This window comes from Cyprinodon variegatus, unplaced genomic scaffold (genome assembly GCF_000732505.1).
Source record: "Cyprinodon variegatus isolate N-32 unplaced genomic scaffold, C_variegatus-1.0 Scaffold341, whole genome shotgun sequence".
Lineage (NCBI taxonomy): Eukaryota > Metazoa > Chordata > Actinopteri > Cyprinodontiformes > Cyprinodontidae > Cyprinodon > Cyprinodon variegatus.
In genome coordinates, this window is record NW_015150794.1 from 65,026 (window position 1) to 91,786 (window position 26,761).

The 26,761-nt window shown below is 40.9% G+C and overlaps 1 protein-coding gene across 1 annotated transcript; it reads right to left on the reverse strand.

Annotated features, from left to right (window-relative positions):
- Positions 1–1,343: 1,343 nt before the first annotated feature.
- LOC107091522 (insulin receptor substrate 2-B-like) lies at positions 1,344–26,266 on the reverse strand. The gene is made up of 2 exons (XM_015385503.1): positions 21,889–26,266; positions 1,344–5,536 (listed from the first exon to the last, which is right to left on the reverse strand). Exons 1-2 carry the CDS (start codon positions 25,913–25,915, stop codon positions 5,532–5,534), a joined length of 4,032 nt encoding a protein of 1,343 aa, XP_015240989.1. The 5' UTR covers positions 25,916–26,266; the 3' UTR covers positions 1,344–5,531.
- Positions 26,267–26,761: the final 495 nt, after the last annotated feature.

Genomic DNA, 26,761 nt, shown 5'->3' on the forward strand with positions numbered 1-26,761 from the left:
ACAATGTATTATTTTTTTAACTATTAATTTGTATGAAACAGCTGCAAATAAGAATTTGAACACCCGTCTATCAGCTAGAATTCTAACCTAAAAGACCTGTTAGTCTGCCTTCAAGATGTCCACCTCCACTCCATTTATTATCCTAAATTAAATGCACCTGTTTGAGTTTGTTAGCTGCATAAAGACACCTGTCCACCCCATACAATCAGTAAGAATCCAACTACCAACATGGTCAAGACCAAAGAGCTGTCCAAAGACACTAGAAAAAAAGGTTCACTGTTGGAGCAATCATTAGAAAATGGATGACTGCCCCAGTCTGAGGGAGATTGACCTTGAGGGTCTCAATGATCCTAAGAAAGGTGAGAAATCAGCCCAGAAATACACAGGGGGCGCTGGTCAATGACCCGAGACCATGGTTTCCATGGATACTGTTGGTAATACACTAAGACGTCATGGTTTCAAATCATGCATGGCACGGATAGTTCCTCTGCTCAAAGCAGCACAGGCCCGTCTTTAGTTTGCTAATGATCATCTGGATGATCCAGAAGAGTCATGGGAGAAAGTCATGTGGTCTGATGAGACCAAAATAGAACTTTTTGGTCATAATTCCACTGATCGTTTGAAGAAGAACGATGAGTAGCATCCCAAGAACACCATCCCTATTGTGAGGCATGGGGGTGGTAGCATTATGTGGGGGTGTTTATCTTCACGTGACAGGGAGACTGCACTGTATTAAGGAGATGATGACCATGTACTGCCTAAGTTAGATAATATTGCTAAGTTAGAGCATTGAAGATGGGTGGAGACTGGGTTTTCCAACATGTCAATGACCAGAAGTACACAGCCAGAATAACCAAGCAGTGGCTCTGAAAGAAGCATATCAAGGTTCTGGCATGGCCTAGCCAGTCTATAAACCCAATAGAGAATTTTTGGAGGGAGCTCAAACTCCTTTTTTATTTCTCAGTGACAGCTCTGTCGCTGTCTGGAGGAGTGGGCCAAAATCCCTCATACAGTGTGTACAAACCTGAAAAAACTACAGGAAAACTGAGGGATTGCCTTTGAGTCAATGAGTCGATTGAATCAGTTGATTTTCTTTAGGTAGAAAACTTGGAACCAATCTGACTGTATGATCTGGTTGAATTTTCTCTATAAAGTGCCTTGAGATGACGTGTTGTGATTTGGTGCTGTGTAAACTGAATTGAAATTGAAACTTTTGACCTCTTTGATTGCAAACAAAGGCTACTGTATCAAATATTAACATTATTTTCTCTAGTGTTCAAATTCTTATTTGCAGCTGTATCAAACAAATAAGTTTTAAAAAATCTTACATTTTGATTTCTGGATATTTTTTTTTAGATTATGTCTCTAACAGTGGACATGCACCTACGGTGACAATTTCAGACCCCTCCATGGTTTCTAAGTGACAGAACTTGCAAAATAGCAGGGTTTTCAATATTTATTTTCCTCAATGTACAAAGGAAACACACTTCCTCCTCTCTCTTTCCTGTAAAGCTAATTAACAACAGCATTCAACTCGGAAAAATAGAAACACAAGCAGCAGGGCAGGGCGGGAGTCACTTCTTCTCCCCGGCTTCCACCGAAGCCCACTGCAAGAATCAAAAGCATTCAAAGGGCAGGTGGGAAAAACAAAACAAAAACAGACGGGGCAACGATCATCTTCTGATCCTCGTGTTTGCCTCCGACTCGTATCTGTACTACAAAGCAGCAAATAAACTGGATTATAGTTACAAAAAATAAACATTAGGCAGGTTGTTTTTTTATACAAATAACTGCAAAATGCCTAAGTAATTAAAGAGAAAAAAACAACTTTATTGTTCTGTTTTCCGAAAAAAATAAGTGTTTTTTTTACTGTCTGTAAACTAGAGTAGGAAAGAAATCAAAAAAATTGAGAAGAATCAAACTAAAGTTTGCATAATAACAACAATAATAATAATAATAATGCATCACCTTATTTCACTTCTGTAAGGGAATCAAGTCTCCTCATTTTCGTACCCATTTAAAAACATAGAGGACATTTGAGGTTGCATTGTTGCCCAAAAAATAAACTAACCTTTTCTGTAAATTGAGAGATATGAGTGAAACTGCAATGGGGTTGGGGAGAAGTCCAACAAGAAGGCATTCCAACATGGACATTTCTGAATAAATTAACAGGGATCTGTCCAAAAATCCCAACAAAACTCTAAACACTACCATTTTTTTTTCTCCTGCCACAAGCATCAAAACCCAAACGCAAAACATCGCTGTAGCATAAGTACAGAAGAAATTTGTCTGCAAACATAAAAAAAAAAAACAAAAAAGAAAAACAATAACCCATTTATATCTGGCCGCTACGGCCTATATGCGCTCTTGGGATTAAATCTTTGTTCAATCAAAAGGAGGTAAATCAAGGGGCGAATGAAAAAAAAAAAATAAATGTTTGAAAATATACACGTAAGACACGGCACAGGCTTAAAACTATTCAACAGCACTTTTTGGAGGTTATTCACCCCCTTTACCTCCACATACAATGAAACAGTCAGTTAACCCCCCCCTTACATGACAAATTCACCTCTTAAAAGCTGTTTCCCACATGGTTTTGTTAACACTGGAACTTAAAAACAGGAGATATATTGATGGGGGAGATGTTGCCACTCGTTTGATGAAGAACACACCAGCCTTCCTAACAGTCATCCCTCCCAGCTCAGCTCTGATGAAGCCATGAGTTCAAAGTCATCCTCTGGCTGTGCAAAAATAATAATAAAAAAAAATTAAAAATGGGAAAATAAAAATAGTTAAATATAAAATAAAGGAACTTAAGCGCATATAAAAGAAAAAAAAGCTGGATCAGAAATGCTGAACACTGATTTAAGAGGGAGGCGGCAAGCCGCCTGTTGCACCTGGGCGTGCAGCTCGGGTTACTGGAACCCTCTCTTTGACGTCATGCCCGGCCTCTGACGAACATCGACGTGTGAAAAATCCTGACCGACCGAAATCAAGAGCCCGTGAGGACGAGTGGCTCTCGTCACTCCGCCGCGTCTTACGCCTGTGCATCCAGCTGCAAGCGCCAGCCGTTGGCCAGACTTCTAAATGAACTGTTCTGAGGACCATGAGGTAAAACTGAACCAAAGATCTAATAAAATGATAAACCAACAAGCAGCAGAGCGGGGAAATAACGCGTAACCACCAGAAAAGCTTTTTAATCTCAGTATATATAGACATCAACTATATTAAAGAAAATCAATTTTCATTTTAGGTCAATATTTAAGAATGAATCATTTCTGATGTTTTCACTCTGATCCTCTATGTTAAAGGTTTTAAGTGAGAGCCCATCTAAATCACTCTTGATTTCCACTTCTAAATCAATTTGAAAGCAAAGCGATGCTAAAAATAACTGAAGCTCCAGTTCTCTATAACATCAGTTCACCTTTTGTTTAGTTTTTGTTTAACTGAAAAAGTCAGACACCTATAAACCACTCAGCTGTGGTGGTTATAGCACAGAAAGCCCGAGTGGGCATCTGTAGAGGGAAAATCTTATTTATAATTATGTCATAAAGTAATCCTGAAAGGCTTTTTGAGAAAAAAAAAAATCAGGTTTCATCCCCAAAAAGATTCAGGTGTTAACAGGAGTTGGAAATATGGCAGAAAATCTAATCTTTGCAAAATATCAGGCTTAATGGAGACATTATTTATACTGTGGGCAGATCTGGATCTTTAAATCGATCTTTGAAGTAAAAACAACATCTCTTTGATGGGAAGGGATGTTTCTGGAAAGGCTCAACATAGTTCAAAATGGTCAACGTAGTAGGAAGCAAAAATAAAAAGCAAAGAATAGATTTTTGTTTTAAGGATAATCTTAATTTCACATTCCTTTATGATCTTCTGATAGATGGCCATCTTATTTCCCCTTTAAAGGCAAATTGAGAAACCAAAATCTTGTCCTTAAACATATAAAATAGTCAGTGATGTCATCATAATGTGATATCTATCGATGGATAATTAAATACCATTTATCTGGTCGATAAAAGCCTGAAAATGTTGCCATCTTTTAAAGGGATCCTTATGATTTATGAAGCAACTGCTTGTTGAAAAATTATAACCAGTTAGCAGTTTAACTGCTGCAGTAGCCAAAGCGACTTCTCACAACGTAAATCGACTCCAATCTCAAAATTACTAAATAGCAGCTAGGAGGCAATCACCTAAATATAATTTGTAGTATTTCCTTTTCTCCTGTGTCATTGATTCGGGGTTTCACTCAGGAAGGTTTTTGGTGGTGCAGAGCCTCCAACTTCATGTTACTACAAATAATTTGAAGCATCTATTTAAACATTAATGAAACTGAATCGTAATGAATGTTTAAGAGGATTTCCAAAAGAGTGTTCAAAAAAAAAAAAAAAAAAAAAAGAGAGAGAATGTAAGACAGCTGGTTTTTGACGTCGACTCCGCCCAAGCTAGCTGTTAGCTTTAGCATCCAGGAGGCTAATATTGCAGTCTAACTGATCAAAGTGTTGTTTATGTTACCTAGTTTGACTTTTGCTATTCATTTTCTGTAGAATTACATTTTTTTTATATAGTATGAAACATATTTTAGCTAATTTTTCCAGGTGATCTTAACCTTCCACTACAAAAGACAAAAGTTTCAAAAAACTAGCTAGTGGCTTTGATTTTCCCGCTCTGCTGAGTACCTTTAGTGTGGAAGTGTGAAATGTAGCGGACCGTCTGTACCTGTTTAAACAAATAAATAACGTATAGCTTACAAAATAAATACTGTAATGTTTGTTTTCCCACTATAGGGACAAACAGATACTGGCGCAGTATTGCAGCAGGTTTTAAGGAGCCATGTTGTACCTGGGAAACGAGCGCGCACTCTGAGGGAGAAGCTAAAATGGACCCAGAAATAAGTTTTGTACCGAACAAGAGTTAAAAAAAATAAAAATAAAATAAAAATCTATAAAAGGTGTTCTTACAAAAAAAAACTAATTTAAATAATCTGGATGATGGATTATGCATAGGGTAAAACAAATTTAAATGGTGAACGACAGAAGGATATTTCAAGCTTCCAAGTTTGTACCATAATGCCTTTGCTTTTAGCTCAAAATTTCCCTTTTTTTAAATAATACCGCATAAGGAGAGAAAAAAAAAACAAACTACCTGTGCTTGTGTTTACACACCTCAGTTAAAGTTCACTGACCACTGCCTGGTGAATAATAGTGTTGAACTAAAGGGGGCGGGGCAGCAAACGCTGGCAGCATCTATTGTTGAAGAGGATGATTAACAGGACAGGATGTGCATATAAAACACAAAAACATTTAACAATGAAAAAAATAATAAAACCCGCAAGCATTTTTTTTAGGTTTGTCATGTCGTCTGCGACCAGATGAAAGCAGCTTCTTAGTGTGACTGAAGGTCGAAGGTCACTGTTGGAGGGGGGGTTGGGGGTGGCAAAGGTCAAAGGCAGAGTCAAGTGTCCCCCAATATAAGAGATGATGAGGAGCAGGAGGAGGAGGAGGAGGCACATGGTGGACCTCTGTCGCTCAGTCTGTGAAAACAGAAACAAAAAAGAGAAAAAGTCATGATAAAACCATTAAACCAGCATCTTGAATTGTTAATTTACATTTTATGAGGCAGACCAACATACAGCAGCGTGTCATTTTTAAATAGTGGGAAAAGGTTGAAATCCTTTCCTTTGTTCTACAAATACAAATCTGAAAAGTGTGGCATGGAGCTGTGGAACTATGGAAGAAAATTTATTTTTTTCCCCAAATAAATAGTTTTATTTATTTATGTCATTACATATTACATTTAATATCTAAACAATTCACTTTCTACTATGTTTGTCATTACTAATCTTAAGAATATCCCTTTAGTATTGTATTGATAGTTTTCTTCTTTTTAACGCAGTAAAAGGTTTTTTTTTTGGGGGTTGGGTCATCGACTGTTTTATTTTTGGACTATTTATTTTTGGAACAAAAGCAAACGAAATAAAAATCACAATTTTTTTATATAAATAAAACTATAAAAACATCTTTATCATCCTAAAATGTATACTGTATAATGTAGGAGAAATGTCAACATTGACAAGACAGAAGGTTATTAAAAAAAACTAAATTCAGCTTAAATAAATTCAAAAGTACCTGTAAAATGTAAAATAACTTCAAGTGTTAATATTCATCCTGAACCTAAATTACATGTACATTCTTTTAGATAATCAAATTTAACTAAAAGGTAGCAGGGGTATCAACAGTGGAAAAGCTCATCAGAAGACTGATGCTTATGAATTAAATTCGTAGGGAAGCAGCTGTTCCAACCGTTACACGAGTGAATAAAGTGAATGCGATTGGTCGTTTATCAAGGGGCGGGATTTATGTTGCGGAAAGTTCGCAAGCAAATTTGATTGTGGCCGGTTTGTCAGAAGCATTTTGCTAACCAGTTAGCAACTTAGTGCTAGTAGGTTCCCAATGGGAAAATTCCATTGGGACCAAGTAGCACTAAATTGGTGACTTAGAAACGACACTGTCAAGGAACGCTATGGACAGCGGAAACATGCAAGAGGAGGAGAGTTTAGTGTCGGAGGTCGTGGATGATTCTCCTCCATCATACATTTTTTATTTAGAGGAGGAAAGAGGGGAGAAGATGTTGTGGAAGAGAACAACAGGACAGCAGAAACTTCGTTTGGAGTAGAAGGCTTACAGCCGTACATGTCATCTTTCTCCTAACTCAAAAGTATATACTCATTCTCAATGTAATATATATTCCAGTTTAAGCAAAAAATTATAAACACCATAAATCTAGTATAATCCAGTTACTGTGTTTGTTGGGGAACAAGTTCAAGTTCATCTGGGAATGAGAACTAAAAACGTAAGCATTTAAATTGGAAAAAAAACAAAAACATTGTGATGTAATGTTATTTCTATTAGTGGATTAGTGGATTTTTATGAATAAAACTTTCCTAAAATCCTAAAGAATAAAAACTTGGTCTCACTATTTTGGCAGATTAACAAAATAAATATATTGATAATTAATTGGGTTAAAATAAGAAGCAGGTGCTAATTTAATCCAACCACACAAAAAACATTTTTTGCTTACATTAAAATATAATTTTAGAAAATTTTTTACTTAAGAGAAGAAATTAAGAGAGTTCAGTGACTGCGAGGTTAGCAGAGAAACACAGGAATGAAGGCAAGTGTAGGTGGCAGACTTTGGCTTCTGTTTGCTGCCAGTAGACACACACAGGCCAAGAGGTTCAAGTTTGTTTCCTGCACTGCTACCAAGGCCGGGCCCTGGCTGTCAGGTCGGCCTGGAGGCCCTGGATGACCTGCTCCATGGCTGCCGTCCAGCTGCGTTATTCCCCTGAGAGCAGCGCTTTGTCTGATACAACAATGTGAGCACACCGACACAATGCAGAAGCTTTGACAGGGGGGCACTACTGGAATGCTGCTCCTCTGTTTGTCAGCCATGATGGAGGGGGGCATGGAATGGCAGGACAGGAGAGCCATGGCAGAGAGGAGGAGGAGGAGGAGTGGGGGGCACACACTATAAACAACGAGGGTTTAACCGAAGTCCGAAAGGTACTGGAAAGCATCACGAACTGGAAAGTAGTAGGCAAACACCCAGAGGAGGTAATAGCAAAAAGATGAGTCCTGCCAAATACTGACCTCGGACTCTGCCAAAACACAAAGGTTTAAGCTTTTAAACCCTAAATACTTCCTCGTTCAGTTTAGAATAGCTTCTAAGTATAAATCTCTGCTAATATTAATTTACTGGTGACTTCATTTGTTCTTTACTTTAGTTCTTTTGGAAACAGATCTCATCTTAGAACCTAGACTTAATCTGAGTAAGGACAGTGATCATTACTCAAAGCGCTTGTTGAAGGGATACCGTAATAACATTTTTTATATCACCTGGCTTTAGCCTTGACAATAGAGATCGACAGATCATAGATACGTCCAGCTGATTTGTGAAGATTATTATCTTTCTCCATTTTCAGGCTAAAAAAACGTCGTAATGATAAATGTTGAACGAGTTTCAGATCTAAACAGGAAAACAATTGTAAATTAAATAAATAATCAAACAGAGATGGATAGCAAATGAAGAGATAGGCAAACGCTTTAACGTTGGCCATAAAAAATATTTGATCGATGCATCAGCCGATGTCTTCTTAACTGACCTCGGTGGTCTGGAGTTTGTGTGCTAAACTAACTGGTTCTACTCCTGAACAGCAGGCATTAAGGCATTTGCTGTGTTTTTCTAGATGGCATTTCAAAATTCTCTTTTTTTAATGTGATTTGTTAAAGGACTTAATGACTAATTGCTAGTTGTTTATAAAATATATTTAAATCTAGTCACTTAAGTTGAACGTTTGAGTTTCTCATGCTAATATTAAAATATATCAATAGAATTGAATTATCATGTTAAAATAGGGACTATAAGAAGAGCTAACAGTAACGTATTTTCTTCCAACTCCCACTTAGAATAAAGAGTCTGAATTAAAACCCTGTTTTAACACTTTTCCACCAAGTCAGCTAAATTTTAAACTTTTTTAAATTATTCAGTCATTTATGTACTTTTTTCCCTTTGTTTATTATCTAGTTGTTTATGGCATAAACACAAATGGAGACAATAAAGACATTTCATATCTCTACGCTTTGTTTAATCAATCCCATATAACGCCGTAATTTAATGAAGTCTGATTTAAATGCTTTCAAATCCATTAATCAGTATTGTGAAAGAGGAAGGGAGAGCCAGACTTTCAGCAGATAACAGGAAGGCCAAACATTCTACCTTTTCACCTTGGAACATTGAATATTTGGAAACATTCTCCTGGGAATCTTACATTTAGGATAATAAGGCCAAAACTCATATCACTATATATTTCTTCATTTTGGTCAAAATGATCAAATTCAGATATCGACATAAACGATATAAAAGCCTCAGTAAAATGACCAACAATCCAGTACAAACTTCTGAACCTTACAAAGTTTGTTAAACTCCTAAAATCGAACATTTTAGAAATGATTGTTTAAAAAAAGTAACAAGACTGCAGTCTGTATCAGATTTCAGCAAATCAGACACCACTGTTATTAAGTAAAATTACAATTCCATAAATATTGATATTTATTTATTGTGCAGACCTAAGTTAAGGGTATGAATTCTTTGAAAACGTATAAATGCTAGCAAAGCTAACATATGCTGGTAACTCTAATCATTGTCATTGTGACAAAAAGCGCTGAAACAATCGGATTAGTCGATAATTAGAATAATCAGAAGCTAATTTAGAAATTATTAATAGTTAACTGGAGTGTATATACTCTACAACAGGGGTCTTCAATGTTTTCCAGGTCAAGGACCCCCAAATGGATGGCGAGATGGAACGGGGACCTCCCAATTATATATGTTGTATGAAATTGTGTTATATCAAACTTATAGTCACTCTATTACATATAGAGTAATGTAACAAAAGTAATTTCGCCCTGGGTTCATTAAAGTATTTCTGATTTGGACTCGTCATTGATGGGACAGGTGTTGTGAGTGAAACGGTGCCCAGCTTGAAAGACTAAGAGAGAAAAAAAGTATCCCTCAATATGCTCTATCTCCTAAATTAGAAAAGTTTTAGTTTACTCTCTTAAAAAAAATGTTTAAGGAGCCTTTTGCTATTCAATTATTAATCAATTAATGGAAAAAATAATTGATCTTAATCTTTAAGCAAAATGATCATCCTAGTGTTAAAGTGTTGATACAATGACTCTTCTCTAACACACCCTGCATGTTACATCTGCACCTAATGTCAATGGTTTATAAACGGAAGATGGGAAATTGGTGCATTTCTTTAAAATAAACAAAAAAAAAATCAATGCTATTTGGTGTTTGGTTTACATGTCCCAAAATGACTCTTTGTTTTCATACTTCAAACGATCATTTTAAGGTGAATTATAAAGAAAAAATAAAGCTTTTAGCTCACTGTAGGCTGCAGCGTCTGAGAAGAGGTTATAATCTGTTTGAGACAAGCAGTGGAGTTATGCTCTTATCTGTCATCCGCTTTTTTTTTTAAACGTTTGAATCTTTATATATTTACACAGCAAATAAGCTTTAGCTAAACAGCTCTTAATTATTGTTGGGACAATGAAAACGAAGCTGACAGCGAACGTGGGTGGGAGCGGGGCAGGCAGAGAGAGGCTGAGAGAACGTCTGAGGTCCGTGTTTTTTTTTCTTCTCTGCAGTCCAGACGTGGACGTTGATCAAAACACTGCTTTTCAGGACAGAGGCCAGGCCGACCCGAGCTGACCTCGCTCAAATGTGGATACACTCCCACACTTGCCACAGAATTGGGTTAGAAAAACACTGTTCACCAAACACCTGCATTAGCCAGGGGCGGCTGGTGTTGTTGCAACACATACAGGTGGTTCAGGCCCACCACCCGCCTCTCTCTCCCTCTCTTTGTCTGTCTGTCCCAGCCCCTTTGCACTCACTGACCCACCGCCGCTTACCCGCCATGTCCCTAAAAACCCATTCGCTCAGACGGGACGGACAAAAGGCATCATGGGAGTGAGCCACGGGCCAGGGTAATGCGTTTAGCTGACATGGGTTGGCGTTACAGCTGAAGTGATGGTCTTTCAAGACCAGAATAGGGATGATAGATTTGATCTGCTGCGCTGGATTTCTGTTCTTTTCTTTTTTATAATATTTTTCTGTGAACGAAGCCTAGAAACAGCTCATATGCTGTGGCCATATGAGGTTCTTATTCAGCATTACAGCATTCTATTTGACATACAGCATTCAGGTCACAAGAAAAAAAAAAGTTTCAAAATGTTCTATAAAATGTAATAAAGAAATGTTTCTGTTTGGCATTAAGCAGGTATCAGGTGGTTAGAACAGCTTTATTCAGCATTTTGAAGGGCTTTTCTGGTTTACCTTCACATGTTTAGTTCAATGAGCCCCTTACTGTTGAGGTTAAAATAAACAAGATAAAAAAAACCTGTGTGAGGTCTACAGAAGCAAGACAGCAGCAGTTTAGTCTGGAGAGGTAATAAAAAAAGGCCCTAAACAAAGTGACCTTCAAGTAAAACAGACTAAAACATCCGCCAACATGCCCAGGTATGGCCATCCGGGCTGGTTTACTCAGAAAGCAGACTACAGGGTGATAAAGAAGCTTTAAAGCAATCCTCACATTTCCTCATGGTGCCTAAAGTAAGTTTAGATAGAAAAATGAACATCTGTGCAGAACGAGGCAGCAGGAGTTCAACTTTTATAGGGTCAAAAAGAAGAAACATTTTTCCCTCTGAGGGAAATATGAAGGCAATTATTTGGAAGTGAGAATGTAGAAAATTCCCAGAACTTCTAGAGAAATTCTCTTTAAAGGGATGGGGGTAAAACTGTATCTTTTGGACACCAGAACAGAGGAACTCCTTGGTAGAAAACAGAGAAAGAAGCAGCTGATACAACCCTGAGAAGTGTGGAGCTAGAAAGCTGATGGTTTGGGGATGTTTTCTAAGCTGGCTCAACATCAAATAGTTTAACATGAGTGATATTATAACCAAAGGGTTTTTAAGGAAAAGGTGAGAGATGCATCCTGTAACTAGAAAAAGACCCAAAAAGTAATAAATAAACTAAAGAATGGTTGCATTTAGAGATGGAAAGTTCTGGTTGGGTTAACTTGGGATAAGGTGAATTAAAACAAACCCTTTATTCAAAAAATACTATTAATGTATATATATATATATATATATATATATATATATATATATATATATATATATATATATATAGTATCAGATTGATTAATTATGCCATTTACTTGTTTTATAATTTATTTTTTTCATAATGAAGCGTTATTTTGTGACACTGGTTTTGTGAAGCTACTTTATGTATTCAGTTACTTTGGAAATACATACACAATAAAATAAAGTGCATAATTAAAAAAATCTTCCAATAAATAAAAAATTCTGAGATACAATAAAATTAAGATACGTTATTTTAACCCATTTTCTAATTCATGTGGATATTTATTTGTTTAATGAAATATATATTAAAAACTCATCAATAGCAATATTCATGTATTTATTTTATGTTGAATGTAATGGCTCTCCATATTTGGGCACCGGGTGGTTTGTAAGATAAATCAAACAAAAACACCGTGTTTAAAGAACAATATAGTTTCCTCATTATGGTACAAGTTTATAAGTGGTAATACAACTTTGTACCTTCCTTTTTTTTCTTTAATAATACATATTTTCCATCTGTTTTACATTTATGAGGAAAACTGCTTTAGTGAATTCACCAAAGCAAACTTTAGAAGGTTTGAAATCAATAGATATACTACTTAGTTTATGAGTGAATAAACATCTAAACAAGTCTTTAAAAGAAGCATGAGTCACATTACACTTAATAGAAGGAAACTTCAGCTGCTAAAAAAAAAAAAAAAAACAGGCTTTTAATGGTAATTCAACAGCAAAAAATGCTCCATTACGAATGCAGGCCTGAAAATAATACCCCAATTAGACACCATTACAGAAAGCTTTGGTGTTAAAATGTTAAGAATAAGCACCAGTAAAGCATTTTACGGTGATTAAACATTCTCAATCACTTCCACATCTAAGCCTTTAAAGCTGATCCCCTCAAATTGACGAATGTAGAGTTTGCCAAAGCTGGAGAATGACAGAAAACAGGAAGGAATCCAGGAGGCAAAACTCCCTAAATACACATTAGCGCACATGCTGAGATTTGAAGAAAGCCCTCAAGCGTCACGTTCTCGCAAGTCCAAAGGTGGTCCGCTGAAATTCTGCTTTGTCATTGTAGTGGGTTTAAGAGGAAAGTAAGTTTCCTTCACAGAGTTTTAGAAGCTTCAAGAAAAGCCTCAGCGATAAAGGAAGAAATAAGACAAATGAAAACAGATGTCAAACTGGATTTTAGATCCATTTACAAAGCTGAAGTAGCTGGGCTGAAGTGTGACCAGCACTATCAGAATAGGAGTTAAGGTAGCCTCCAGCAGGACGGCGTTCAAATTGAACACATGTGGAGAGACATCAAGACTAATCAGAGCGAACTGGTGCTGCGCTTTAATCAAATAAGGTTTATTTGAATACAGTCGTTGTACAAATGACGAGTGGAAAACTTCAGAGTTGCCAATCTTCCCCTGAGTGGACGTCCCAGCTGGCCTGCTGCAAAGCCAGACGCTGCAAAACACACAGCAAGTGTGAAGCAAAGCGGTGGCGAGCTCATCATGTGGGCTTGATGACATGAACTTTGGACACAATTGTTAAACTTACAGGAGCTTGGTAGAAACTATGGCTGCATCTAACAATTTAGCAAATCGATTAATCTGTTGAGTATTTTTTCGATTAATAATCGGACAGCCAGAGGATTTGTACCAAATTAAACAAGGTGAAACTAAAACTTTTCCACTGGAGGAGTTGTGGATACAGCATAATAAAGGATGAAAACTTTTTTTTAATTTTTTTATCTTAAATGCAAAATGTTTATATATTTTTTTTTACACGTTTTAGAGTCTCTACACTCCAGTTAACGATTAATTAATTAGTAAATTAGTTGATGATTACCTCAATAATTGATTAATCTGATGCATTGATTCAGCCCTAGTAGAAACTAAGTCATCAACAGAAGAATTACCCTAAAATAACTGAAAAAATTTACTAATGGGCTGCAAAAAAAGAGACCTCAGCATTAACCTGAAATACTGTGATGGAGCTGTCCATGGATAAGGAACAGGAGTTAAAAAAAAAATAAATTTCTATAAAATAGGAGACATAGCTGCGATAAGTTTTCCAGATAAAGTAAACTCAGGTTAGCTCCTTGTTTTCCCAACAGACTAAAAGAAAACTAAAACTTCTGTAATACGTTAGCTTCCAGTCAATAAAATGGAGGGTGAAAAAATGAGTTATTGAGTTTTATATGGACTAAAATTTAGAAATCAAGCAATCAAAAGGATACACTGTAGAGCTTCTGTTCTAGAGCAATTATTCGACTCCTATTCATCCAAAAAAAAACTGTCTAAATGCTAAAAACATTTCATGGAATAGCAGCAATGCCTTACATTTGGAGAGGCTGCAAAAACAACACTGAGTGTTTTGGCATGGGAAGCAGTAGCTGATATTTGTTTAGGCAGCTTTTGAAGATTTACTAGATGTTCATAGAGAACCACCCATGGCTGACATTCTAAACTATGGAGGAATACCTTAAAAATTCCCTAATACTTCAGGAATTTGGCGACCAATGGGAATCCTGCTAGACCCAACACGCCTTTTTTAAACCAGATACACGCCAGCATTGTCTGGTTTCTAGATTTCCGTTCTTCCAAGTGTGGATTGCCCATTAAAAAAGAAAAAAAAAAGTTGCTGAAAAGTAAAAGAAAAAGTTTAGGCAGTTAAAATTCTTCAAATCAGAATTTTTTTGATGTGCAAGGCGTCTTGGTTAATAACTATAACATCTGTCTGCTAGCATATCAGGCTATTTAGGAGGTAGAAACTGCTGCCTGCAACACACACGCCACTAAAAGTGCAGGGGGTGTGAGGAGGGATGGGGTGGGGGGGGTCCTGTTACCAGCAGCACATGTTTCAGACCGGCCCATAAATTTATGCCAGTCTCGAAATAGAGCCGTAAATATAGAAGGGCCTTGCCGTGGAGGTGGGAACGAGGGAGGAAAAGGGCAGCCTTGTACCATCATCTGGCACATCTTACTCCCCTGCTGGCTTCCCCGGTGTGATAAGCACGTCTCACGCCCTTTTACCACCTCACAGGCGTTTCTCCTGGGCCACCACGGAAAAGGACAGTGGGTTGGAGAAGGTTTCCCCTTGAAATCACCGACACCACTACACTTTAACCTTTCGTACCCTCAGCAGGTTGGGGTGAGGGGGGCTCTCACTCTGATCAGTTAGTTTCCCCACTGGTGGAGGCTTCTCTCCTGTGATTATCAGTCTAGACCAGGAGTCTGTTACCTTTCAAATACAAAGACCCATTTAGCTGAGTCCAGCAAAGTTAAAGTCGATTAGAGCCTTAAAATGCCTTAAAATGATCTTTTAAATAAAACACAACCTGTTATTTTAATTAAACATCTCCCATAGGAAAGCTGTTCCCATTTTAAACCAAAAGTATATTTGTGTGTTTAGCTTTTAAAATTATGTAAAAGAAAATATGATAATAGCTCTAAAACATATTTCTTATTCATTTAATGTCACCCTGTTATCAATATCTATTCAAATATTCTTTATAAAAAAGCCAAGACCGGCATTTGTTATGATAGTACATTAGTTTATTCTTAATATCGTTATTAGCTGCTATTAAAAGCAAGATATAGAGGCTGTGGTTCCACAGCCACAGGTTGCAGACACCCTGATCTAAATATAATTTTGAAGTTAAAGACTGACATTGGATTTTTACCTCCACTGATCAGTGTCAATGGATGCATATTAATATCTCCTTTGGCAACACATGGTTACCTAAAGCCTCACTTATATCTGAGAACTTTTTCTATCTTCGGGTTAACACAACATTAAATCACAGAACGACTCCATCATAACCCTGTGAACATGTTAAATTTTAAGTTAAAAAAAAAAAGAGAATAGGCTCAAACAATCCAGGCAGCTGATGGGTTTGGGTTCTTTAGGTGAGGACTGCTGTCCAGCACTATTTTTGGTAAATGTAAAGAAGAACAATCAAAAGCTAATGTGATTATTTTGTATTAGTATAAATATAAGCTAGTAGACTCAAATGTTTGCATCAGAAACATGGAAGCCGGTGTAAGTACCAGATCTGCTCGGGTCCTGCACATGCCGGTGACGTTACGCTACATGATTGGCTGATCGATGCCACATGATGTAAACATAGTGGTTGCCCAGACAACGGTAATAACATCATGCAGCTTCGGTGTGCAGAGTCAGGAGCATCTGTAGGGTTAGCGTGTCTAATGATCGATGAAGTTTTACCTGATCGATAAAACAACTGAAAAAATTTTTTTGTAGCGAACAACTGTTAGACCATGATATAAAGTGGGGGAGCTGGGTAGCGCTGTGGCTAGCTGTGTTCAGTAGCTAAGGTCAGTTAGCCATATTAAGCTTTGCTACTTTTAACTGTGTTAACAGCAACGTTCGTTTTCTAATAACTGTTGTTTTATTTCTCTAAAATCTCTACGAAGATCATTTATTAAGACGTTCTATTTTTTTCTTCTCTTTATTCTATCAGATCTTAATAAAAAGAATAAAAATAAAATAGACTTTGTCACCTTGTTAAATGGCAGAGCTCAGTCTGTATTAAGGGCAGATTATACCTCTGCAACCGCACACATCAAATGTTGCTTGGGTCTGGTCGTGAACCAGTTTTGCTGGTATGCTTCTGCATCATCGGCCTGGAATTTCTAGGGATGCACAGCAGTTTTCCACCAATGCGCTAGGGGGAGCCTATTCGAGAACTCGCAAGAACTTTGGCGGCGCTAGCAAGAGTGTTTATCCTCCAAAACGACAATGGCGCGTCTGCAAGATATCACAGTCACAGAGATGGATCTAGAGTTGCTAGACATCAAAGAGAAACAGGTTCTTTTAATGGAGTTGGCAAAAAGATCGATTAACCTTTTGCCGTAGTTGTCCATTGTAGTTGGTCCTCAGTTTTAAAAAATGGCGTGCTAAGGCACCAAATCGAGAAGCACAACCACACAGACAACCGGAAAGGCATACAAAGGACCAATCACAGCCGCTTTCTGTCTGCGCACTTCCGCATGAGGTCTGCGACCATCGGATCCATAGACAGGATTTTTTTTTAGGTGTGTGACGACGGTTGCGGGGTGGGTGGCGTGGTCTACTTTAGATTGCATAAAATGTAAATAATAGCAAATATAGGTAATTAAAAGTTGTGAGTCCAAAAGAAATTTGATCCTTAAGAAACGGGTGCATTACAGTTTTTCCGAGTTGAGTTGCCATATTACTTATTATTACTTACATTGTTCTTACGTCATAAGAAGGGGCAGGGCCCCAAGCAGATCTGGTACCCACACCGGATCCATCTTCCCTCATAGCAATAGTTAAGGCTGGTGGAGAGGCTTTAACTTAAACACCTACCTGAGTACTATTGCTAACGATGTTGTTAAAGATAACAACCTGCTAACTAACACAATAATAATTCAAATTTGCACTCATATATCATTACTCTAGCAAAAGTTATTAGGCACAATAAATGCAAAGTGATCACTTCTTTTCTAAACCACTGCAACAGTTAAGCCTGAATTATTTTTTAAGTATTGCCATCAGCTTTAGTTGCTAAACCTCAAATGAAATAAAAGCAGAAAATGTGTGCCTTTTTAATACATTCCAAGCAACATTTCCCAAACTGAGGAAGAAAGCTTCTGCCAGCTGGATAGAAGAAACAAAAAAAAAAAAAAAACAACCAGCCTTCACCTCCCTCCCAGTCTCCTCTAGGTCAAGAATCCAGGTGTGTCTCAATGAGTTCGGCTCTGCCACTGAGAGGAAGTGCATTCCTGAATGATGATGATGCGTTTCCTCTCAGCGCCGCTGTGTGTCTTAACACGCCGCAGCTGTAATTACGACGCCACATCAAAAGGCTGCCTGCCTTGACTCCGTGCAAACAAACGCAAATCGACCTGGATGCGGGGAACAGCCTGTACACACATCAGACTCCATACTTCATGAGCGGGAAGTGAAAAGATCCTACAGAAACCAACAAGCATGGATCAACTAATTGGTCTGCATTTATATTTTAAAAAAAAGATTAGATATTTAAACAGTCTGTGAGGTTAGGCTTCATAAAACTTTTGAAAAAAAACAATTCAATTCAGCTTATTTCTATAGCGCCAATTCACAACACATGTCATCTCAGGGCACTTTACAGATCATCAGATCATCCAGTCAAACTGATTCAGAGTTTTCTATCTAAGGACAACCAGTTGATTGCCTCGACTTATTGACTTGAATGCAATCCCTCACACTAAGCATGCTTGTAGCGACAGTGGAGAGGAAAAACTCCCTTTTAACAGGAAGAAACCTCCAGCAGAACCAGGCTCAGTGTGAGCGGCCATCTGCTGAGGCCGACTGGGGTTCAACAGACAGAAGGAGGGGTACAAAAAGCAATAAAGATACAAGCAGAGAAAGATCAATAAAACGGTTATAATAAAGCTTTTCAGTCGGTTAAAATTTTAAGAATGAGTACAGAATCTAATTTTATTTAAACTCTTGCAAAACTAAAAACTGATGTTCACAGATCCTCTCCATCTGACTGAGCTTTAGCTGTTTAAGAAGAAAAAAACCTAAAAAAGCTGGCAGATAAATAGCTTTGTGTCGCTAGATGTGTTTCCATTGTTGTCTTGTATGTATTTTGAGGCATCGTATTAGAAAAGTTGATGGAAACTTCTTCATTTGGAACTATGTTTAAGATAGCTTTTGACTTCTTCAACAAAAAAGTACCGTATTTTCCAGACTATGGAGTGCGCCTCAAAATAAGGCTTGGCCACTAAAGTTTTTGAAAAAACCTGGAAATGTACACATACAAGCTGCAATGGGCTATAAGCTGCTGATATCTATTGAACTGTCTCCCACCGCACCTGTAGGGGGAGCTCTACATATCGCCCCTGGAGTAGGGACGAAGAAGCATGCTAGCTCGCAGCAGTAAGAGCTTCTACTGAAAGATGGGGCTTTGTCGGCTCTTTATTTCAGCTCTGCAGGAGTTTAACCTAATCCCTTCATTGATTTAGCAGCATTAATGGGGTTAAATAAATGTCAAAATGTGCGAATTCAGGACATTTGTTCTCTGTCACGCCTGCTGCTAGCATGTTGAGCTAAATGAAAATTAGCCCCTCATTCTTTCATTTCAAGCTTTGACTTTCCCCTCTGATGGGTAGGAAAAATCCACAGGAAAGCAGCACCTTCTCATTAGCCGCATGGTTCAAAGCTTGTGAAAAAAGTAGCAGCCTTTAGTCCAGAAAATACGGTAATTACGTTTTAAATAAGCTCTGACGTGGAGAACATTTAGCTCATGGCTGATCAGTACTTCGTACTTCTCTTGTGTTGTCTCTAGATGATTTCCAACATCGCAAATAAAAGTCAACATGATAAGCTATGTACAACTAGTGCGATGGTATTAGATTAATTGAAACCTTGCTCCATTAACAATCCGTACAACGTCCCAGTTTGCTACCTCTGCTTCCTGTTTATTACAGCCCCTTTGCATCATCTGATGGAAATTCAAATTTCTATTTTCTCTGTTTTAAAATTTTAAACCTTCTCATGAAAACCTTATAAAAACAAGACTACTTTTACATAACAACAATGTTCAAGTAAAAACACTTCTGTAATACACTGCATATAGAAAACATGCATGATATCAATAGCAGAAAGTGATTATTCATAAAGTGTTGGGTTCACACCAGGTTAGAAAATAAAAGCTCTACAGATGAGTGTGTTATGACTGAAGTCGTCCAATTAGGGGGCCTCAATAATTACTGCGGCTGCAAACAGACGTGCTGACAAACAGGAGTGAGTGATTTACACACGAAACACAAGGATGTTTCTTGTTTCTACACCACGGGTCATATGAGCGTGCACCCGACTCCCGCTTCAGGTATGCAACATATGTTCCTATGACTAAATCCAAGAAAAGAAAGGACTCTTCCAGATAGACAACCAAAAACAAGACATTAAAAGCTGGTTACAGCTTTTTTATATTGTAAGATACAAAACGCTGAGATGATTAAAAGTCCTAATAAAGCGAGACGTCTTCTGGACATGAACACGGCATCTTTTAAAGCATTGCAAACATTGCTCTTTGGGAAACAACTGTTGAAATCCAGTAAAACTGAACAAACAAAGTACTAAATAAGTTAAACAAAATACCAAAGAAAGTGATCAGAGTTGCGTTGCCAGCTGTTCAGCTGGCAGAAGCCTGTAATCGATATATTATATATATTAATCTAAGTTTTTTAGATATATTAATCTAAAAAACTTATGAAAAAAGACGTGTTTATGAAAGCAATTCTGGATATCAAGTTTATTTTGAGGGTAATATTACTAACTGTTGCTTAATTCCTTTAGATAAAGGCAATAAAACAGCATTTAAAATGTTTGTTTTATTATAAATACAGTCAGTCATCTTTTTAATGATGTTATAAAAAAAAACTAGATCAAAAGTTAGTCAATTTCAGACTTCAATCAATTTGTAGACTTTCTTCTAAAGCAAAATGGCACAACTAGTTTCTGACGACATGAACGGGTTATCGTAGGAGGTCAAACCAGACTTTGGACAGAAAATAATGTGGAAAAAACCTAATTATTTTCATTAATGAAGGAGGACCTTTTCTATATTTAGACCTGAAAAAATAAAAATTAGGTAAGATGACGATTACATATTCAAAGTTTTCACAATATTTAAACAGAATAAATAAAGAAATGAAACTAAAATATTCCTCTTAATTGTTTTAACTGCAATGCTGTAACATTCATTGTCACCTTCATAAACAAACCTTAATTACCACTAAATTTACTAGCAGCAGTAAATTGCTGGGCTATCATCACAGGCAATGAGCCCAGTGTTGTTTTATAAAAGGTAAAAATGTTGCAACCTTGTTTTTAACAAGCTAAGCAGCAGTTAACATGAACAGGTGGGAGGAGGATGCCACTGCCTCACTCTTTGCACACCAAAATACTTTTTATACAGACTGTAAACCTGTAAAAAACGCATTTATATACCATATAAAAACAGCAAATCAAGAAAACACAAATGCAACTGCTATCCAGTAACATTCTGCTCATTTTGAGCTTTAAATCGACGTTTCATCTCAGTTTAAGCTAATCAAACTGTAACATAACATGAAGGTCAACTTAATCGAAATTGCAAAAGAAAAGTAAAGATATACCAGTTCATCATCCAATGCAATTCTTTCATTAGCAATCAGATAGTTTTACTAATCATTATACGCATCCACTATTTTCAGTCCATAAATGCATTAAGAGCTAGCCCTGTCTGATGCAGTTTGTTTTTATTTCTACATTTCCTTCTCAAAAAACCCCAAAAGAAAGTGAATGAATTCATGTTTTTAAGATTATTTAAAATCAAAGGATATAAATGTTTAAATCAGATCCAATCTCCATCAAGGAACCTAAAACATATTTATATTTACATATTTGTTATCTAAAAAACTGAACTAAATCTGTGCAGCTCCATCCTCTACACTAAATGTCAACTCATGCAGCAGACTCATAAACAATATTTTTTATCTTAGATTTCCTAGTAGAAAACTAGGAAAACAAATGAAACGCATTGAAAACACCACCACTATTGCTTCAAGTAAACGTTTTAAACAACCTAAAGTTTCTTTTAAAGCAGGCAAAAGGCTTTAAAAACACCAAACCGACAACACACACCAGTAAACTCTGCATACATGCTGACACAAACCAAAACAGCAACATGTGAACGGACAGGAACAGAGAGACGCCGCCAGCTAGGGCCTTTTTTAAAGGGCCACTCAGTCCACAGCCGACCCAAGATAAACTTTGGTTCATTCAGAAAATAAGCCGTCTACCAGTCTGTTGGCACACAGCACAAAAATAAAATAAAAAAGGGCCTAAAAGATGAACCGCACTTCTTGTAACGCTGTTGCTACAGACTAGACCTCAGCTCCCCAGACAGAAGCCTTCAAAGACAACAGCTGGCTGCTTCAAGTGCCATAAAAACAAGATCTCACACACTTGAGTCAGAATAGAACATGCACTTTGAAGATCTGCAAATTGATGTAAACCGGCTAAAAATAGCACAGTTATTTTGGAACTACAGCCATTTTTTTCTTTTTACTCACTGTATTTGTACGTCCTATAAAAAAACTAAAAAGGAAACTCCAAACTGTGGGTGATTACAGTGATGGCAGAGACAAAGAGTCAAACTCACCCTTGGTTGTCGTGGTGACTCCATCCGATTTGGTGAAGTCTATGCTGGCGTAGGCTCCGTTCTCGGGCAGAGGTACCATCCCCGCTGGCGCCGCCGCCGCCACGCCCCCGCTGCTGCTACTGGCCCCCGGCGCCGTCGCTCCCCCGTCGTCCCTCAGCTCCAAGGCGATGTAGTTGAGGCCGTTCTGGTAGCCGGCAGACATGTTCCTGCACATTCTACCGGCGCTGGACCCTGAGGAGGCCGATGCAGGGAGGTCCGCTTCCGTGTTTCTCGGCTGGGCTTGGTGAGCCGACGGATCGGCGCCGTTGTCCACAGACATCCATGCGCTGTCGAAGGATGCCGAGCTGGCCCATCTGGACGTCTGTTCTTCCGGCGGGTGGGATCCGTTAGTGTTGGGGGCTGAGAGGTGAGACAGAGAGGGATGCGTGGCTGAGGATGAGGGGGTGGAATTGGAGGAGCTGGAGGAGAACGTCTCCGAGCTGTGTCTCCTCCTGCCTTGGGGGTCTGCTCGCACCACCTTTGGCTCCGGCTGCTGGGTTAATGGAGGATGAGGAGGGGAGGAGGATGAGGAGGCAGAGGCGGGATGACCGTAGCATCCCTCTATGATGCAGAGGTGCTGCAGCATTGCTGTGGGGCTTTGAGTCCTCTCACCTCTGCTGAGGTTAAACGACATCTCTGTGTAATCGTCTCCGACTGACCTCCAGTGACCCCCTGAACCGGTGACCCCAGAGTTGCTAACCAGAGGTCGGATGTAGCTGGGCGGGTTCCAAGGAGCTACCAGGCTGGGTCTGGGCGACTGGTTCTTACACCCAGCGGCATCGTGCTGGTCTGTCCCAACCTCGACGCTCATGTAGTCCTGGGCCTGGGGAGGGGAGCACCGAGCTTCGCCGGGTAACAGAGAGGGGGCGGCGTCTTGAGCTGACAGCGGATAGGGCGGGGGCTGCTGCTGGTGAGGGAAGTGTTCACCCAACTCTATATTGATATATTCTCCGGGACTTGAGTGCCCCCCATGGGGGAGGCCGGGCGCCGAGACCGAGCTAGGTACACCAGCGGGCGCCGTGGAGGGCTCGCTGACCCGCAGCGGACCATGGAAACTCCTCCTACCCAACGGAAGGCGGGTGGGCCTGGTGACCCGTCGGTCGGCCATTGCTGCAGTTGTATGGTGAGCACCGTAGGGGGGAGGCGGGTGGGAGGGAGTGGAGGTGCTACCCCCGCCTCCTATTCTTTTTTCTGGTCCTGAAGCGTTTGCAAATGCCGAATATACTGGTTTGGCAGGAGAACTCATCGGTACATATTCCCCATCTTCTTTCTCCCCCCTCTCTCTGCTAGGAGCCTTATAAGAGCGCGGCAGGGAGAAATACGGGCTGTAAGACTTGAGAGCCCCCTCAGGTGTCCCTGGCGTGTAATACACAGTGGTGTCTTCACTTGGGAGCTTGCAACCACCGCCGCTGTAGGACATGTCCATATATTCTCCATTTTCGGGTTTCTCAGCTATGCTGCTGGTTCCCCCGACGCCGGCAGAACTACTAGGGGAGGCCTGCAGAGAGGAAGGAGATGTACCGCCGCCTCCTGGGAGCATCATCATGTAACCATGAGAGTCTGTGGAAGATTGGGATTGGAGCTGCGGGTGGTTGTGGTTGGAACGCGTCCCTAAAGCTGGGCTGTGGAACTGGGGAGAGTTGGAGATCTGATAGGAATAAGAGGAGGGTTGCATAGGCATGTAGTCAGGTGGAGTGTCCCGCGGCGACGCAGCCACGCCACACATCATGGGCATATAGCCGCCATCTTCCTTGGCAGAAGAGGAGGACGAGAGCGGAGGGCGTTCGGCTCCGGCTTCCGTCCTAGAAAGCGTGGAGGGGCGGCTCTGTTGGCTGTGCTCGGAGCAGGAACTGTAGTCAGAGCGGAGCGAGGAAGAGGAGGAGGACGGCCCGCCGCGGAGCAGCCCGCTCCCGAACGGCAACACTACATCTGACCCCTCATCCAGTGAGAGGTTGGTCTGGGTCATTTTCTGATAGGTGGCAATGCCAGAAGCTCCGGTGGTGCCGGCAGCGGCTCTGGAGAAAGAGTGCGTCCTCCTTCTCAGGGACGAGGAAGAATAACGCTCATCCTCTGTAGTTAAGGTGCTTTCTTCACGTGGCGTCTCGCATCCGCTGTTGTTTCCAGAACTAACACTGGTGCCAAACACCTCCCGGTTCCAGCCCATGGCCATGTAATCATTAAGGCAGTTCTCCTCTCTGATTGGCGGGGTGTTTCCCAAAGAGTCGGGCGTGTTGCTTCGAACCCGGAAATACCGGAAGTCACCGGGGCTGGAGCCGTACTCATCCGAGGAGTTAAAGCCGCCGTCAGAAGGGGAGCCGCATATGGACGCACTCGATGGCCGGGTGAGGGTATCGGAGACAGAACCGTGGCCACTGCTGGAGGAGACGCTGACCGGGCTGGTGGTTGAGGGGAAGTGGGAGACGGGAAGCGACGCCGAGCGGGCGTGACAGGTGGACGGGATAGCCCGGACGTAGCGGTTGCTGTTGGTGCTAGTGCCGGCATTCCCCGTGGCCACGCCGCTCCAGCTGCCTCCGCTCCCGCCGCCATCCTGGCGACCGTGAGGACCACGGGCGGCGTTGAGGTGGACCAGGCTCCCCGTGGCGGAGCGGAACGGCCGATTCATCGTCCCCTCGCCTTCGCTGGAAGTCCGGAAGCGGTAGCCGCTCGCCCCGGAACTTTTACTCGAGGGCGGCGTGCCGACCACAGACTCCGTCCTGGAGCGCCGCTGCAGCCCTGTCTGACTCGGAGGCAGGTTACCCAGGTGGCGTCGGGTTGTGATGAACGACATGGGGTTGGAGCCCGACGACTGGCTCTTGCTCCTCGGCCTGAACTCTGCAAAAGCCTTCAGGGCTTTCATGGTTTCCAGGATGGTCTCGTGCATGTTCTGGGCCACCACCGAATCATCCACCTGCATCCATATTTCCCCAGGCCCGATGGAGGAGGAGCGGCCGACCTCTATGAAGAAGAAGCTCTCCGAGTGTCCGCAGCGCCTGATGTTCATCAGCTGGAGGTTAACGCAGGGGGTTTCAGAGTTCAGCTTAACGAGGTGAATGGTTTTAGTAGACAGGCATAGGCGGTAAACACCAGTGAGGTTTTTAGTTTGACCCAGTCCTTTGGGCTTTACGTTAACCTGCCAAACCTCTTTAAACACAGTCCCAGGGCTGACTGTCCCATATCCATCATCCAAGTCATCCGAGTCCAGGTGGCCCCTCTTCCCCTCGCTCATCAACTCACTGATGGCCACGTACCAGTCCTCCTGCTCCGCCTCGTTTTCAGCCACTATAGCAAAATATTCGTCCTTAGTGTACAGGGCGATGAGGTGCTTGTTTTTAGAGTCCGCCCTCTTGTTCACCGTGAAGCACTGGTAGAGGTAAATAACCCTCTTCGGGGGAGAAGCGGCCACCACTCCCCCGCTGGCGGCCGCCGCCGCCGCCGCCGCGGTGCGCAGGCTGCTCCTGAACTTCTTCTCGCTGTCGTAGTACTCCAGACGACTCGGCCCCAGGTGGCTGGCGGCCCGCAGCACGAAGAAGCGCTTGTGTCCGTGCTTCTGCTTTCTCAAATAGCCGCACTTTCGGATGTCGTCTACGGCTTCCGAGCTGTTGGTGACGGTCACCGCGGCGTAGACATGGCCGCTGCTGCTGGTGCTGCTGCTAGCGGCGGGGTCCTCGGCGGTGTGTACCTGGCTGATAGAGGAGGGGGAGGCTTTTCTTCCCGGGGACTCGGAAAGATGCTGCTGTGGAGCCAGCTGGTAGTGATGATGCTGATGTTGATCCTTTGGCGAGTCGGTGCTGATGTTTTGGTGGTGGTGGAGGTGGTTGGAGGGAGGTAAATGTTGCAGAAAACGAGAACCTCCTCCTGCTATATTGATTAACGGGTAAGGGGGTTCCCCGACTAAACCGTTAGTGTTGGCGGCCCCAACGTCCCTCTGCTGAGCCTCCACCAGCAGCACGGCCGCCTTTCCCTCCTGGTAATTCGTTAAGTTAGCCATCGGGGGAACACAATCAAAGGTCACTTTAGTAGCAGGCTAATCCGAGTCGACTCAGACCCCATTCTTGTTTTGGGAGACGAAGCTCCCGAGTCCGGCTAGGCCAGCTAACGGTGACTCGTACGGCTCAGATTTGCAATCCCCCCTCCAACACACACACACACACCGGCTTTGTTACTCCGCCCGAAGAAAAATAGTCCCCCTTTCTCCTAGCGGCGACGGATCCAGTCCACCGTGGGCTTTTATCACGAAATAAATCCCACCGTGTGAAACATGACCGCGCTCAGCTTTGCTTCTGTAACCGGGAGGATCCAGCTAGCTCGGTTAGCAATCCGTTCTCTTCTACTCCTGTACACATCTCTACGGGCCACAGCACAAACAACACATGACCCTCTGCGTCAGCGAGCAAAGGGGCGGGACGAAGACTCACATATCAATTCTGATTGGTCAATCAGTTTGACTGATATGTTTTGACAGGAATCTGGACCAATCCCTGATAGATTCTGGCACTTTGCGTCAATGGCTTTGACCAACTGTGCTCCAAAGAGTTTATAAATAGGCGGTGACTTTTCAGGCTCACTTTAACAAGTTAAATTACTTGTTAATATTCTTATCCACGTTCTTATCCCACAATATACATGCCATATTAAATAATACTACTTATACTTCAGCGATAGTATCAAGGTGTTGCTTTATTGTTTCTCTTATACTATATTCGTTGGTTGTGCTGTTCTTTTTACATCTCTTTGCAGGTGATGAAGCAGACTGAAGATGTTTTAATCGTTATCTCCCCTTTTATCTCCTCTTTCTTTCATCTTTTCTCCCTTTTTTTGCCCTTTCATGTTCTAC